At 40.8% G+C, this 15,782-nt stretch overlaps 1 protein-coding gene and 1 long non-coding RNA gene across 3 annotated transcripts; one reads left to right on the forward strand and one right to left on the reverse strand.

The window, feature by feature from the left end:
* Positions 1–2,266: 2,266 nt before the first annotated feature.
* limd2 (LIM domain containing 2) lies at positions 2,267–11,889 on the forward strand. 2 transcript variants are annotated; one of them, XM_007907333.2, is made up of 4 exons: positions 2,267–2,342; positions 9,700–9,789; positions 10,583–10,719; positions 11,506–11,889. In XM_007907333.2, exons 2-4 carry the CDS (start codon positions 9,787–9,789, stop codon positions 11,657–11,659), a joined length of 294 nt encoding a protein of 97 aa, XP_007905524.1. In that variant the 5' UTR covers positions 2,267–2,342; positions 9,700–9,786; the 3' UTR covers positions 11,660–11,889. The 2 variants fall into 2 exon arrangements, with proteins under 2 accessions (XP_007905524.1, XP_007905523.1); XM_007907332.2 differs by lacking the exon at positions 2,267–2,342 and adding an exon at positions 8,445–8,470.
* On the reverse strand, positions 10,244–15,419 carry LOC121850648. Its single transcript, XR_006085692.1, has 4 exons — positions 15,357–15,419; positions 14,171–14,260; positions 13,063–13,165; positions 10,244–10,692 (listed from the first exon to the last, which is right to left on the reverse strand). It is a non-coding gene; the product is annotated as an uncharacterized LOC121850648 (long non-coding RNA).
* Between the last annotated feature and the right edge of the window lie 363 nt (positions 15,420–15,782).

The following is a 15,782-nucleotide window of genomic DNA, read 5'->3' on the forward strand; positions in this document are numbered from 1 at the left end:
GAGAACAAATTAAGACAATCATGTGAAAATGTCAAAGCAGCAGATGATGAGTCCATTGCAGACACTTGCACCGAATGCCATGACTCCCAGTATGTGACTAAATATATTTGGCCAAATTACATATATGCCAAGATGGAGCAACATGCAGATGAAGCCAGATAGCAACACTGCTGATTTTTCCAACAACACAAGGGGTGATTGATTGCACACAGTGTCATTGCTGCACCCAACACAGTATCATAAACTCCAAGTTGTCTGATTACATGAGACACACATTGAATGTGCTTGCGTAGTTTGCTAGAGGGAATTTTGAGTTACATTTCCTCAGGGTGAGTAATGTCCCAAAGATGTTCTATGAAGGGAGGATCGATGCCTGGTGTTTGTTGGCATGGGGTCACATGATATTTCACTAGTTGATGTCGCTCTAGCGGAACACAAGTGGAACACAGCTTTTACCAGGATTTTTTTTTGAATTGTGTAAAATATAACACAAAAGCTTATGTGTTATAGAATAAATAGATTTATTTAGTTCTGAATTGGACATTATTGTGTTTTGCTCAGATGTTTCCTCTTGGTTGTTTGTCAGTTGGAATACACTGATTGGGTAATTGGACTTCTTCAAGAAATACATTTGCAGTAAATGAGGAAGAGAAAACAGTTGGTTGTCATTATTTGTTGTTACAGTTCATCTTTGCTGGGCTCCAACGTTGCCCCAACAATTAGATCATTCTTCACCTATTGATAGATTCACCAATATTTTGCAGTGTGAGGTTATAACATTATATCGCATAAAAATTCAGTCTGTTGAGTGTGAAGTTTACCAGGAAGCAGAAAATTATCCCAATTTGTCAAAAGTTCAGCTGTAGAAGAGTACTTACACTTTTACTTCCCTTACCAGCCAACCTGGCCTCTTACTGAGTGAAATTGCTAATTTAATGTCACTTTGCGCTAAATTGTGAGTATTTTTATGTTGGCCAGAAAATGTTTCAATCTATGTTAGTGAGATTGCACAAGAACGGTGGATTGCAGAGAAAATATTTTTTGAAATACCTTCTTTATATTACTCAGAATAAGGAAGTGACTTTGCTCAATTTTATAAGAGTTCACAAGACATTGTTCCTCTTCCATCTGTGGAATGTTTCACATCAAGAGTTTCAGATAAATGTATTCTTCTTTTGATGCAATGTGTTTACCAACTTTTGTTGGTTTGAGAGGATCAAACTCACTTAAGGAGGATTCAGTCCATTACAAAATGTGACAAATCAGACATGTCAGATACAAGGACATAGATGCCAAGAGTTGAGTCTCACTTGTTAGCTCTGCAAACTTGCTGTCCAACTGGTAAAGTGATGTATTGGTCTTGGAAACAGTCAACTATTCCACACAACATTAAACATCATGATGGGATGACGCACAATTTTTAAGCATGTGTGGGACAGGTTGGCATAGCAACAGTACTGTTAACTGTAGTAGCAAATAAAAGACTTGATTATATAAGTTTTGTGTCTACATAGCTCCTATAAAGAACTGTGTGGAGATTACTGTACACACTCTGATTTGATTTGACAGCACGCATATAAGAACTGGAGATAATAAATTATTCCAACACTGGAATTATTTCTTATCTACAGTAAAATCAGTTCAGACTAAGATATAAATTTAGTGTTAATTATTTAGAAAGGTGTGTCTGTTTAAAGAGGGGTAGAGTCATATTTCATGTAATGCAGTGTGTGTGTGGGGGGGGGGGGGCGGGGAGATGTCTGTATAACATGAAAAGCAAAATCCAGAGAAATTTACGGCACAGAAGGGAGACATCCAGCCCACTGTGTTCATTACTACCTCTACCCTCACCAGCTGAGTCCTTCATCCACACATTAACACATCCAGGCTTGACTACACTAACTCCCTGTTTGTTGGCCTTCCCAACTCTTCCCTTCACAAGATGCAGATCATTCAGAACTGTGCAGCTCATGTCCTCTCCTGCGCCAGGCTCGGTGACCCTATCCATCACCCCCACCCTCCGCTTGGCTTCACTTGGCATTGAGTGAAGAACCGTTTTGAGTGGAAAGAGTTGATGATGTTCTTTTTTTAACAGTCAAAGGAAAGGGATTTGCGTATTGTTATATTGAAATAAATACGGTACTAAATAATCCGAACGGTTGTCGGGAGGATTGAGCATTGAGTGTGGAGCCCCACAGACTGGAAGAGCAAAGAGATAAGAGGATTCAGGTCAGGGGCAGCCAATGCTGAGCCAATCCGCGGCCACGTCCCCGTTTCTGCTGCGAGTGACAAGAGAAAGGAAACAGCAGAGACTTCGGCGGCGGCACTGGGAGGAGGTCTCGGTGAGTGAGGGTCTGATTTTTTGCTGTTTGTTTGAAAGACAAAACTTTCTCGTGACGAACAGATTTTACACGTTATTTAAAGCGACAAAAAAAAAACCCCCCGAGCAGTTTAGAAGAGATTCGGTGCGAGGGAACAGGAGGTGGGATCCTAACAGTGAGCACAAAGCCAACTCGGAGCAGACGGAGCAGTGAGTCGAGGCGCCTCACAAAGGAGCGGCTCAGTGTGGCTATTGTTTACAGCAAAGTGGCTTTTCACACTCACATGTGCCTCGGCTCCGAGGAGATTTTTCTTAAACTTTTGTTTAAATAAAAACGATCCGAGTTGCGCTGCTGTGAAGCTGCTGATCAGCGGCTGCTGATCGGAGGCTGTGAGCAGAGCAGAGATGGCAATGATGGAGATTGTCTCACAGTCAGAACGACTGTCAGCTCCATTGCAATGTGATCACTGACCCTGGTCTGGTCTGAGAGCCTTTAATACATCCCGTGTGTCGCTGTAATGTGCGTGTAATGCTGCTCGGGGGGGAGACACAGGGAAGCAGTTCCACCTGAACACTGGCTGAGCGGCTCCTGGCAGCGGATTAATGATGAGACAGACCCAAGGCGATGCTGTACCTTCCCTGTGGCCTGTGAGCCCCAGTCAATGTCTCTGTGAGGAATTGAGGGGAGAGTCGCACAGTTGCCTTCAATCGTGTTAGGAGTGTTAGGAGTGAAGTGCGGGGCGAGTCAACCCCTAGGGACCGGTCAGCCCTCAGCCCCTGGGGACCGGTCAGCCCTCAGCCCCTGGGGACCGGGTCAGCCCTCAGCCCCTGGGGACCGGGTCAGCCCTCAGCCCCTGGGGACCGGGTCAGCCCTCAGCCCCTGGGGACCGGGTCAGCCCTCAGCCCCTGGGGACCGGGTCAGCCCTCAGCCCCTGGGGACCGGGTCAGCCCTCAGCCCCTGGGGACCGGGTCAGCCCTCAGCCCCTGTGGACCGGGTCAGCCATCAGCCCCTGGGGACCGGGTCAGCCCTCAGCCCCTGGGGACCGGGTCAGCCCCTGGGGACCGGGTCAGCCCCTGGGGACCGGGTCAGCCCCTGGGGACCGGGTCAGCCCCTGGGGACCGGGTCAGCCCCTGGGGACCGGGAGAGAGCGGGATGTCTGGGATTAGACAAACTGCTCAAATACAAACCATCAAATAACCACAATCGGAATCCTCGCGTTTCATAACGCGACAATCACGTCTTGAAAGGTCTCAATGCTGTCAGATGTCGGGATTGTGTGTTTTTAGTCTAAAGAAGCAAACATGGCAGAAATAATTGAGTTGTGCCGTAAACATTCCTGATCCCAAGGCTATGTGTTGTGCAGAATGTTCAAGGTTCCTACCTCAGGCAATAACCATCACTTGAATCTTAAGCCATTGGCTCAGGTCATGGCCAGGCATCTCATGGATATTTTTCATAGTTCACTTGTCAGGCGAATCCCAGAGGTTTGGAAAATTACAAATAAGAAATTATTTAACCATCAAACCACAGAGCTATAAGCCATAATGAGTGTCGGCAATGATTTGAAATAATGATTAGAAATAGTATAATAGTATAGTATAAGAGTTTACCTTGAAGGACACAAGCTAATGAGAGATGGGTGGTGTGGCATTGTATGTGGGAGGCTGTGCATAAAACATTATTGGATTTCTTTGAGGAAGTTACAGAGCTGCTGGTTATGGGTGAGTTGGTGGATTTTATAAACAGTATTTTTATTTCAGAAAGATATTTGGCACAGTTCCACGTGATATACAACTAACAAATATTGGTATTGGAGCCATTGTTGTTTGTACATTTATACAAATGATTTGGTACAGTGAAATCCGGTGGTGAAATCCAGTTTATTGAATATCGAATAATTGAATGGTTTATTGAATAGAATTTAGAAATCCCAAATCATTTTCATGCCTAATCTAGGAATATAGATAGGTTAATTGAATACTGGATATACAGTAAATCCTATCGTATAATCGCCTAAATCATACATCCACCCAAGTTCCATTCAGTTTCCTATTAAAACCACTTAGATTTCTTTGCACCAGTCGTGTTTATCACCTCCACACTCCCCTCGTCTCCCCTCCCCCCTCTACTCCCCCCCCCTCCTCCACTCCCCTCCCTGCCGTCCCCTACCCTCGCCTCCCATACCTTCCCTTCCCCTCTTTCCCCCTCCCCTCCCCTGCCTCTTCTCCCACATAGAAAGATTGACCATCCTGAGACTTTTCACTTAACAAACACTGTGAGGAATTGATGTAAAACTGTATTTTACAATTATGCAGAGTTTAGATCAGTTTCTCTTCCATGTAGAATGCTTAAGAACAAGGGATCATATGTTCAAAATAAGAACAAAAATAAAAGGAGGTGGCTGGAGACATTGATTTTGGTAATAAGGTGATAAACATATGGAACAAACTACCAGCACAAAAGGTAAAACAGGAACTATAATAGTTTCAGAAAGGGACTGTCAACTAAAGTTTTTGTCAACTAAAAAACACTCAGGGTTTCTAAAATAAAGCTTCAAGGGAATACAAAAGGAAATTGGATTGTTGTTCAATGGAGCAATTTCAACTCTTGCCTGAATTTAGTACTATTTCACTATATAAATGTGTGGTGTCTGCACGTGCCTCATTTGCATGTGTTGTGTCTCTGCAGAATAAATTTACTTGTCATTGAACTGCAGTTGAAAGCTTGACTTCCAACATCGGGATCAGAGTTTGAATCTTTGGCTTGGAAAAGTAAGAGTCATAGACACAAATGGAGAATGTATGAGACCAAGACATGTTGTAGAATATAAAATAAACAGTAAAGACAGTGTAACTTCCAAATTGGGGGATTTTTTCCATTGCTCACTATATTTATATTTGCATTCCCACTGGGAACCATGGGTAGTGTGTTCTTTAAATAAAATGAATATTTTATTTTTCCCAATGATTTTGGATACCCCACTGTACCAATTTCCAGAAACATGATAATCTGTATGTAGATATGCACACTTATACTTGTGAATACTGCACTTAGAAAGGCAGGGTTGATCTAGAAGAGTTAGCAGGTAAGTTGGTGGTTATGCTTTAGGGAATATAGATATTCTTGTGTGTATATAAAATATACTTTCAGAAGGAATTTGATGTCACATAAGAGACTTTAAGAAAATGAAATTACTTTCATTAATGGTACATTGGAAGGATGGCAATACGAGAGGTCAAAGAGTAAGGATTGCTAGACGTTTCTTACATTTGCTGGTTGTTAGTAGAATTCCCCAATGATCTGTTCTGTGACCTCTTAGAAATGTTTTCCATTTATATTCATGGTTTCAAAATTCAAAGGGGGGAGCATTTGCTGCTTATACTTATTACTGAGTGTGACAAACTGTGGGAGGATGTGGAAGAGTTGGGAGATAGGTGGCAAATGCAGGTTAGTGTTGAATAATGTGAAGTTATATATTTTTGGAAAAAGAAAAAAGAAAGGATATATACTTTCTAGATGATATATATTACAAGAGGTTTAGCAGGGCTTGCGACATTGCCTGTTTCTGTTCTTGCCTGATGTTCCAACACATACCCATTTTCTAAAAAGTGACCAGTCTCCCTGACAATCTTCACACTGATCTCTCATGGGAACTTCTTGCATTGAAATAAGTTTGGTCAGAAAATTTGACTGGTTGTTTAAAGCAACAAAAATGCAGTTACAGGAGTTTACTGTAATTGGTGTGATATGTACACAAGGCCTTATGACTATTAAAACCACAAAAAATGTGGTCTGTATGATGGTAAGCAAAGTGTAATGTGGTCTGCAGTCAGTCAAAAGTCACTTTGTACAATGTCCTGAATTCATTGCCATCAACACACTCCATTCTCTCTCCTACTGTTCCTCCAAAACTCTATTTTCTATCTTGCAGCAAGATAACTGGTTGGGCCCTGATATCTGTACGGAACCACTGAGCTTCCCTGTCACAGGAAGTGCCATCGTGCGTGGGGCTTTGTGGTTTCCTGCTTTCTTCTGTCGACAACTGTTTACGATAATGAACAGCACTTGAAGCAACAGGAAGCTTTGTAAAACGCAGCCCAGACTTTGCATTTGAGAATATTAAGGCGATTCTTTGTGAACTGATATTATCGGTTGACACCTAAGCAGAGTTTTTCAGTTAGATTCTGTTCGATATTGTCATAATAATCATGATATTCCTTACATTTGGTATTGCGCCTTATTATCTCAAAGTGCTTCACAGGATTACATGTAATATGTAGTGACTGTATAAAATGTAGCGAATGCAGCAGCCACTTTGAACACAATATTATCCCACAAACAGACATGAAATGAATTACTTGGGGGATTGCTGGACAGGACACCAAGAGAGATTCATTCTCCCTTCAACATTGAATCTTGCTCTTTGCTTGTTCTAAAAAAAACACAATGAGGATCAATTTTCTGAACATATATACACACACACACTATAATATTTCATTAAGGTATTCACGATATATATTAAATAAGGGGGATTTCTTCTCCAAACTTTTTGATCTCAATTATTCTGGTTCAGGTTAGCACTGTTGGTAGTATGCACACAGTCTACTGTATTGGGAGATAATAATATGCTAAAGATTTATCATCCTGCAATTCAGCCGCAGGTAATGGTGCAGGCTACGGTTTTATTCTTTGAGAGAATCTCACTGGAGTGTACAGATTATTCCACCAGCCTCAAAGGAGAATGGAGATCCTTCGGGAGTTTGTTTTCTTATAAATAACATACCCATGTAAACTTGGTTAAATCACACTGTCTATGGAAAATTACTGTACAATTACTGCAGCAGTTAAAGTACAAACATTACAAACCCTCGAGTAACATAGTTGCCTTCGGTTTGAATGAACAGCTTTGAGTTGCAGTTAATCTGCAGAGATGGATTGCAGAGAGAGAGGTTCCACAGTGCAGAGGTGCACATCCTTCAGGGCAGAGGGCAAGTAGGTGTCTCAGATTATCACTTTGCCATATATTCCAATACACTGCACAGAATGAATGTACACTTGCATTTATGTAATATTTTTCACATTAAATAATGTGGTTGAAGATATGCTTTTAACAAGGTTTTTCAAGAGCGTTAGTAAAAATAATCCTTTAGGCAAAGACTTCCTGAGGAAAGAATATGGTGGCTAGAAGCTCAGTCACTAATGGTGGACCAAAGGGTGTGGCCAGTTAGCATTAAGACCTTTCAAATTGAAAGAGCGGAGAGGAAGGGGTGCATTGCACCATTGCATTGTCTATTTATAAGCAACTTAAAACAATTTGTCAAATACTTTTTTGTAAAGACTGTTTTTTAAAATTTATCCTGTAGTAGTAACCAGTTATAGAAATAAGCTGTAAAAAGTTACAAGCCTTTTAGTGTTGGGTGAGTACTAGATGGGCACAGTGGCCACAATGTGTAATGTAGAGGATTATTATTAATATGAATTGTGAACAAAAGGCATAAAACCTGAAAACAGTTGCTGGCCACAGTATTGCGTGATGGCAAAAAGGAAGTTGGTCTAATATCTGATAAAAGGTTGTCACAAAATGAAAAACAGATCCGGATATGAGTGAGAAATTCATGCTTGATGCAAAGTTGTTTTTGTGACTGTTTTATTACCTTATTTGGTTCTTTGCAGCTGTTCTCTCATTGTTGCATTTCATTTCTGTTTTTAATTTTATGCTTTTGTTGTTGTAAAGAAGCATGTATTTAGCCATTTTTGAAGCAAATATAATGTAGTCACTGTCCACAACTGTGTACTGCCATGCCTTACTGGCACTTTTTTCAGTTCTAATTCTAGCATTTGATGTAGCGCCTTTATATCATCAAAACATCTCAAAGAGCTTCACAGGACTTATTGCAGAGGATAGTGAATGTAATAATAATAATCCTTGCATTTGATATAATGCCTTATCATGTCTTCAAGACGTCTCAAAGCGCTTCACAGGATATATTGTAAAGCGAATTGACTATATATTTTGTGGGCGAAATGCGGCAGTCAATAGCACACAGCAGCGTCCCACAAACAGCCGTAGATTGAGTGACCAAACTGTTATTTTTTTTTAAGGAATAATTACATCCGGAAAAGCGATCCACCAATCGACTAACAACCGGGTATGTATGTACGTATGTGTGTGTGTGTGTGTGTGTGTCTGTATGTGTGTGGTTGTGTGTGTGTGTGTGTCTGTATGTATGTGTGTGTGTGTGTATGTATGTATGTAGCAATTTACAATTTAGAATGTAGCAGCTACTGTGTACACAGCAGTGTCCCAATAACAGCCATGAAGTCAAAAATCATTTTATCTGGGGAATTACTGGCAAAATGGGAAATTACTGGCCAGATCACTGAGAGAAACTTCCATCTATTTGTCATGGAATGTCCTCCTGATGGGAAGATGGAACCTCAGTTTAATAGCTCATTTGAAGGATTGTACCACTAATAGAGGGTCAGCCAAGACAAAAGTCTTGATGGGAGCTCAAAACCCAACTTTCTCCTAATGTTCTTGAGGAATAAACATAGAAGCAATCGATGCACATTCTCATCGTCTCATAGAGACCCCTAACCCTTGAAACAGTGCTTCGGGTTTTTTTTTATGACTTAGAAACAGAGATGCAAGGCTCACTGAGTGCTTAGAGATGGCCAGAGTTAGAATGAAAGAAACATCATTACTTGTCATTGAGAAGAGATCAGACTTTAAGACGATAAATGTTAGGTTGTACATCACTTGTCGGTGCTGATTAATTCCAAGTTTGATCTCTGCTCCTGTTTATGAGTTACTGCAAAATTAACACAGAAAAGGGATGTTCCCTATAGTCATTTCATCAGTTCAGAATCCAAAAGAAGGAAGGAATTACTGCTGTAAACTGTGTAACTGAAGCCACATGAAAGTTTCTGTTTTTCTACAGTCTGGACAGCCTATTAGCAACTGAGCTGATCTTGCAATAAGAATGAAAAGCTGACAAACTGATCCCTGCTCAGGCTGTGATGAGAAAAAACAACTAGAGAGTTGGAGGGTGAAAAGTTGCATTACTTTGCTGTGGTATACTATAGCTCGAAAATAAATTACAACAATAACACTTGTTCAGGAAGAGACCAGCTCATTCGTATCAATCTGCAATCAATGGGACCAAACAGAGATGCAAAGCTCACTGAGTGCTTAGAGATGGCCAGAGTTAGAATGAAAGAAAAAATGAGATCCTGGAATAGCTGACAATTAATTGTACAATGTTCACAGCTGTTGTTGGCCCCAGAACCAGCTATTCCACTGTCTACAAAGTTATTTAGAATTTTACTTTTGTTTTTATATAATCAGTTCCGTTTTGTATTTTAATATTTCTTACAGATGCAGAAACGACTTTATCAGGAAAACTGAATTTTTCACAACACTTCAACTCTTACCTCAACTGTATTTCAGGACAGTAGCAAAATCATGGTATATATTTCCTGTGTTACAGTGAACGTCTACCTGTATCTGTCCTGTGCTGTAGCAGACTCTACTGGCTCTCCAGCAGATTGAGTTTAAAAACTAACTTTCAAATGCCTCGACACTTGCTCCAACCTCCACTTGTGTCTTGCTGCTCTGTTCTGCTCAGACCTGTTCCACATCTAACTCAGGCCCGCTGCACCAATGTTTTCCCAAATATAATTAGGGCCCTGCTGTTAGCTGCATGTGGCAAATTATTTTACAGCTTTTTGATTTCAAAACATTATCCCAGTGTATCTATCCAGTGTTGCAATGGTTGTCTGATAGTCTGTCGTGTTCTAGTGAGTTTCTGAGTGTCCATCCTGCGTTACAAGATGTATTCTTTGAAGATTACCCCGTAGTCTAACAGACGCCACATTTTGAAGAAAATTATGTTACTTTGAGACATTTTGACATGATAGAAGCACTGTACCAAATGCAAAGATTATTAAGTATTTTAATTTTACTATAATCAACATGAGGCTTAATTGTAGTTTGATGGCTCTTCTCTAGCCATTTTTGTAAGCCTGGACGTCCTATATTCTGGGATTTGCCTCTTAAAAATTTCACAATCATCTGAGATTTCTCAGCCTGTTTCATTAGAGCCTTCTGTCCAGTTCCTTATGCGTTCTCCTCCTTAATGCTTCTCACATCTTTTTTGCTCAGCCCTGCTGCTTTTACCCTCCATCCACCACTTACTCAGGGATAAATTTATTTTTCATCAAGTAGATTAACTAACTTTGGTTTCTCTCCTTTCAACCAGTCGTTTCTCCCACCGCAGATGAAAGAGTCGTGTGCCTCCTGCAATAAGACTGTGTATCCAATGGAGCGGCTCGTGGCTGATAAGCTGATTTTCCACACCTCCTGTTTTTGCTGTAAACATTGCAATGCTAAATTAAGGTAAACTGCAAAACCAAACTCTCAACAAATTGTGCATGAAAAATAATTAGATTTGAATGTTCTTGATGATAGGCCTGTGGCCCCCATCTTGAAAACTTTGTGGCTTATATTGTCAGAATGGGAATAGTTACTGAAAAGGTTGCTTAGAAATAAAGGGGTAAATTCTGCAGGCATTTCCCAGTGGATTCTTGATAAAGAATTTGAAATGGGATCTGCCTTTACCAGTAATTGGAAGATATGTCTTATACCTTGCTCCAATTCAAAAAAACCTTACGTTGAAATTAGCTGAAGTAGAGCTTCAACAAGTCTCAGAATTCAGATATGTTACGAGTTAGATGATGTGTTTTAGAATATATGACTAGTGCAAAGAAATCTAAGGTTTTGATAGGAAATTGAATGGGATGAGTGCATGTACAACTTAGGCAATTATATGATTTATATAGATAGGGCTTATGTGAGTTTTACTGTATCTCACAAACAGCCAAGTAATGAATGACCAATGTTATATGGGGGATTATTGGCCTGAACTCCAGGAGAAACTTCCTTTTCTTTTCGAGTAATTCAGTGGGATCTTTAACATCCACCTGAACCAGCAGACTGGATCTCAGTATAATGTGTCATGTGAAGGACAGCACCTCTGACAATGGAGTGTTGTCAGCCAAGACTAATTTTAAAGTCTTGAAGTGGGGCTTGAATCCATAAAATGACTCGGAGGCAAGATTGCTTGCAACTGAGGTTGACACTAGTTGTATTGTGAAGTTTCTAACAATTTCTCACTCTCTTCAGCCTGGGAAGCTACGCAGCTCTGCACGGAGAGTTCTACTGTAAGCCACACTTTCAACAGCTGTTTAAAAGCAAAGGGAACTATGACGAGGGCTTCGGCCGCAAACAGCACAAAGAGCTGTGGCAACAGAAGGAGACAAAGAGCAGCTCCCAATGAGGTGCCGGCACTGGCACAGCAGCAGCTGAGTAACTTGGACCATCACAACCGGGTCTGGTCTCGCTTTCAACTCAGCAGCACAACATCTGTAACTCTTCTCATCTGTTGATCACTTTTTACTAAAATATAGGTTAAGGGCTTAATGGTAATTGTAAGAGCACCAGAACACCAATCAACTGTGGCTTCCCCAGCTCTGTGCCCACTGTGACCGCCCCCCCCCCCCCCCCCCACCCCCGCCCCGCCTAGTGGCCACATTGTGTAAACGCATATTGAGATTCATTAACCATGAGATTCGATTGCATGGCTAAACACGTTTTATTATTGAATAAACATAAAAGACTGAGAGTATATGACAGAAGTTGTGGTGCAGCAATGCATCACCACTACTGAACAGACATCCCCAGAGTCTGGCATATTTGATAGATTTTTTTTCGGTAAAGTTACCAAGCAATACGGAGAAAAGGTAGGTAAATGGAGTTGATCAGCCATGTTGTTATAGAATGGTGAAATAGGCTTGAAGAGCCTTGAAGGAACAGCTACTGTTCCTATGATATGGCAATATCTGGAGCAGGATGAGCCTGAAACTCTCCCAATTAGGAGACACTTTCATTGAATTGAACTCAATTAATTAATCTTCTGTTGCTTATGCCCTGTGAAAGAGAGCACTTAACCCCCGCACCCTATACAGAGCACTGAGCTCTGGCCCCCATTATAAACAATACCCAATCTTGTTCGATTATTGGTTGAGTATTTAAAATACAGTATTTGAATTTGTTTAATTTTCTTTTTCATTTCATGCAATTATTTGTGGATTTTTTAAAAGCTTGATTGAGTGTTCTGCAATCTTCAAGATTTTACTTGTGTTTGTTGTTACCAATAATAACCTTGCTGAATTTTGTGAGCACCTCGTATCCTTGAACCAGCAACAGAAACATTTTTTAAAAATTGAAATGATGCCTCACCAACAGTTGGAATATTAAAAAGAATATTTTGGTACTAGGTAGTTTGAATATACGTGTATCTATGCATTTTATATATGGCACATATTCACAGAACAAATGGTTGTTGTTTTATTTTAAGAATCGGTACCTCACAATTCTAATATTTTGTGAAATTACATTTCTTTTTTCATTTTAAAAATAAAATATGAAATATGAAATTACACTATAGTAGCAAACGCTTTCCCTCCATCCTGCTGATCGGAAACTGAACCATTAACAAACTTGAGACAGGTCTGAATTGGTAACTGTAACTGATAGATATCTCTTGCTGGACGTATTACAGTGTGAAGCCTTTTCATCTCCCCTGCCCCCCCCCCCCCACCCCAACTTGTGTGCGGAAATTGTTCTATAAACAAGGTTAAGGAAAGTAGTTCAGGCATCTTCATCTTGTACTTTACTTACCTGTTAGGAAAACACCTGCTCAAACTAGGGGACATGCAGTTAAGATTAAAAAGCGTCAAGCTGGATCTTTTTTCTCCCAGAGGGGTGTGAGTGTAAGTTTTGTCTGTGGAGAAAGGAGACCAAGTCTGAACATATAAACAGATTCCCATTAGGAACAATACTACTCTTTAGTAAGAAACTAATTTAAGAAAAATACTGCAAAGATTATATAAAGTAAAATATACCAGAGTGAACTCGAAATAGTTTTATCTTAGAAATCAAATGCGATCCAAAGGTCACACATACACACACAATTGAATGAATTACTCATATTTTCTTTACAAATGTGATATTTCAAATTGATGTTATTTAATACTTTCATAGACAAGGGTACTCCAGACTGGTAACTGGTATTTTAAAATGGTACAGTACAGTGATGGTAATCTGCACATGGAAGATCACATTTCAGGACTAGTGATCCTGAAATTTAGTGGTAGATTAATATCTTTACAAAATGAAATATTTTAAGTACTCTAGGACTGGATACATTATGTTTACGTTATGCCGAGACGCCATACAGCGTGAAGTCTGGTATATAAATGCAAGTTGTTGGTGTTTAATCTGTTTGTGTTACTTAATCTTTGGTGCCAAACGGTTCTTCCCTTACCAAGAAATTTGAGCCTATGCAGGTGGCGTACAACTCCCAGATTAGCAGTTTGCAACAGAATATATATTGGCTATAAAATGTTGAAGTAACTATTATTCTCACAAATAAACTATTGCATACAGTAAATAACTCATCTCTATTACAAAGCTGTCTATTATAGCACTGCTAGAAATAGAATGGTCATTGTGAATGTATTGCCATTTGTATAAATTATACAATACAAAATTACATTTTTATAATGCCTTTCAAGTCGGGAGGATGTCCCAAGGCGCTGAATCCTAAACATCCACACTCTCGCATTGCAGTGAATTTCATGGTGAACTATTTACTTTTTTGTAACCAGTATGAATGTATTTGCGAATTTCATGAGTCATTGTGTCCTGCTCCTATTTACTATTTGGCACTTCTGCTACAGCACACGTGTGAACAGAATGGAACATTGTTATGAGCCTTCTGCCTTACCAGCCCTGATTCCAGATTCACGTGAAAAATAGTCCCTTATTTGATCTACTGGAGGATCGTGCCCTGCACGACTGTTCACATGAATGAGTCCTGAAAGAAATGATCAGAAAAGAAAAATAATTTTCAGGCCATTCCAGATCAGTTAAATAGTTGCTTTACTCATGGCCAGGGAAACAGAAGTTGAAAAAAAAGGTTGACTAGGGAAACTATACTGTCCATTGCACATTTCAGAGTTTAATTTACACTCTTGCAGAACCAAAACATATACATAAACTTGCTTATTAGGAAATCCCATTGTAAGTGTGGAATGCAAAGTGTTGACATGGTGTGCTAAGCACATTTGAGTGTGAGATCGTTTATATTGCACATTATAATGCTTCACAGAATAGCATCCCAGGGTAGAATTTGAGAAGTAAATGTGCTGTGAAATAATTCATTATCTCACTTATCCACCTACTGTTCCTGCAGAAGGCCAACACCATTAGGTTATTGTATTACTAGTTCTGAATGTGTTCCCAGGTCTAATAATGTGTGTTTGTACCTTTTTTACTGTTTGTATTTCTTACAGTACAATTGTTAAAAGTGCAGCATTTCAATCTATGATTACATTTCTGCTTTACAGATGTTACCAAGTTTTGATTTAATTAAAATATGTATTGTGTAACGTTTCTGCAAACTCTGCTTTTTCATGGTGCAGAGAGAAATCTCCTTTTCTTTTGATTTCCTGTGAAATTAAATGGGAGCTCAGAAAGCAGATGGATCTGTGGGTGAAGCAGAGATTTAAATATTAAAATGTGTGGAAACTGAGCGGTGAGTAGGATTATGCTGTCCGATGTGGAAAAGAGAGTCAGCGCGGATTTGATGGACCGATTGGTCTGTTTCTGCTATTACATTTATTAATTTATGGCTTCCACATACCCCAACGTCAAACATTTCTGAAACACAATGAAGAATCACAAGAAAAGGTTATACGCAATGTACGGCAATGATGGAGCCAAACATGTCCAGATGTAGAAATCCATGATGTCTGGATTATAAACCACAAGGATCTGACCCCTGACCCCCGAATGCAATGTCTATAAAGACCCTCAGACGCTGCTGTTTGTGATAATAATAATTCTTGCATTTGGTATCAGTTTTTGTCACCGAGAAACATTGTAAAGGCCCCTCAGGCCCTCGGCCCCACCATCGCTCGTGTCGGCAGCGACTGCAGCTCCCGCCCCCCCGCGGGGCCTACGGTCACCTCAGTCCGACTGCGCTGAGACGCTGCCCCGCGCGGGGGCGCTGTGTAAGTGCGGGCGGCGGCGGCGGAAGTTGTTAATCCTGTCCGGAAGCTGATGGAGCTACGCATGCGCAAACGCAACCGCAGGCAAGGAAGCGCCGCCCGCGCACTCGAGGGAACGCGCTCACGTTTGCACATGCGCATCAGCAGCTCGGCTCTGCACATGCGCATCTGGAAGCCCCTCGCGAGCGATCAGCGTTCGCTTGGCGCGTGCGCAGAGCGGAGTGTCGGTTGGCGGTTGTGGATCCGCGGCGCTGAGCGGAGCCGAGTCCGGGCGTCACCGGGTCCCTGACAGTCACCGGCGGAGGGGAGGAGCCGCGGCCTGAGCAG

The sequence above is a fragment of the Callorhinchus milii genome, unplaced genomic scaffold, assembly GCF_018977255.1.
Source record: "Callorhinchus milii isolate IMCB2004 unplaced genomic scaffold, IMCB_Cmil_1.0 Scaffold23, whole genome shotgun sequence".
Taxonomy (NCBI): Eukaryota; Metazoa; Chordata; class Chondrichthyes; order Chimaeriformes; family Callorhinchidae; genus Callorhinchus; species Callorhinchus milii.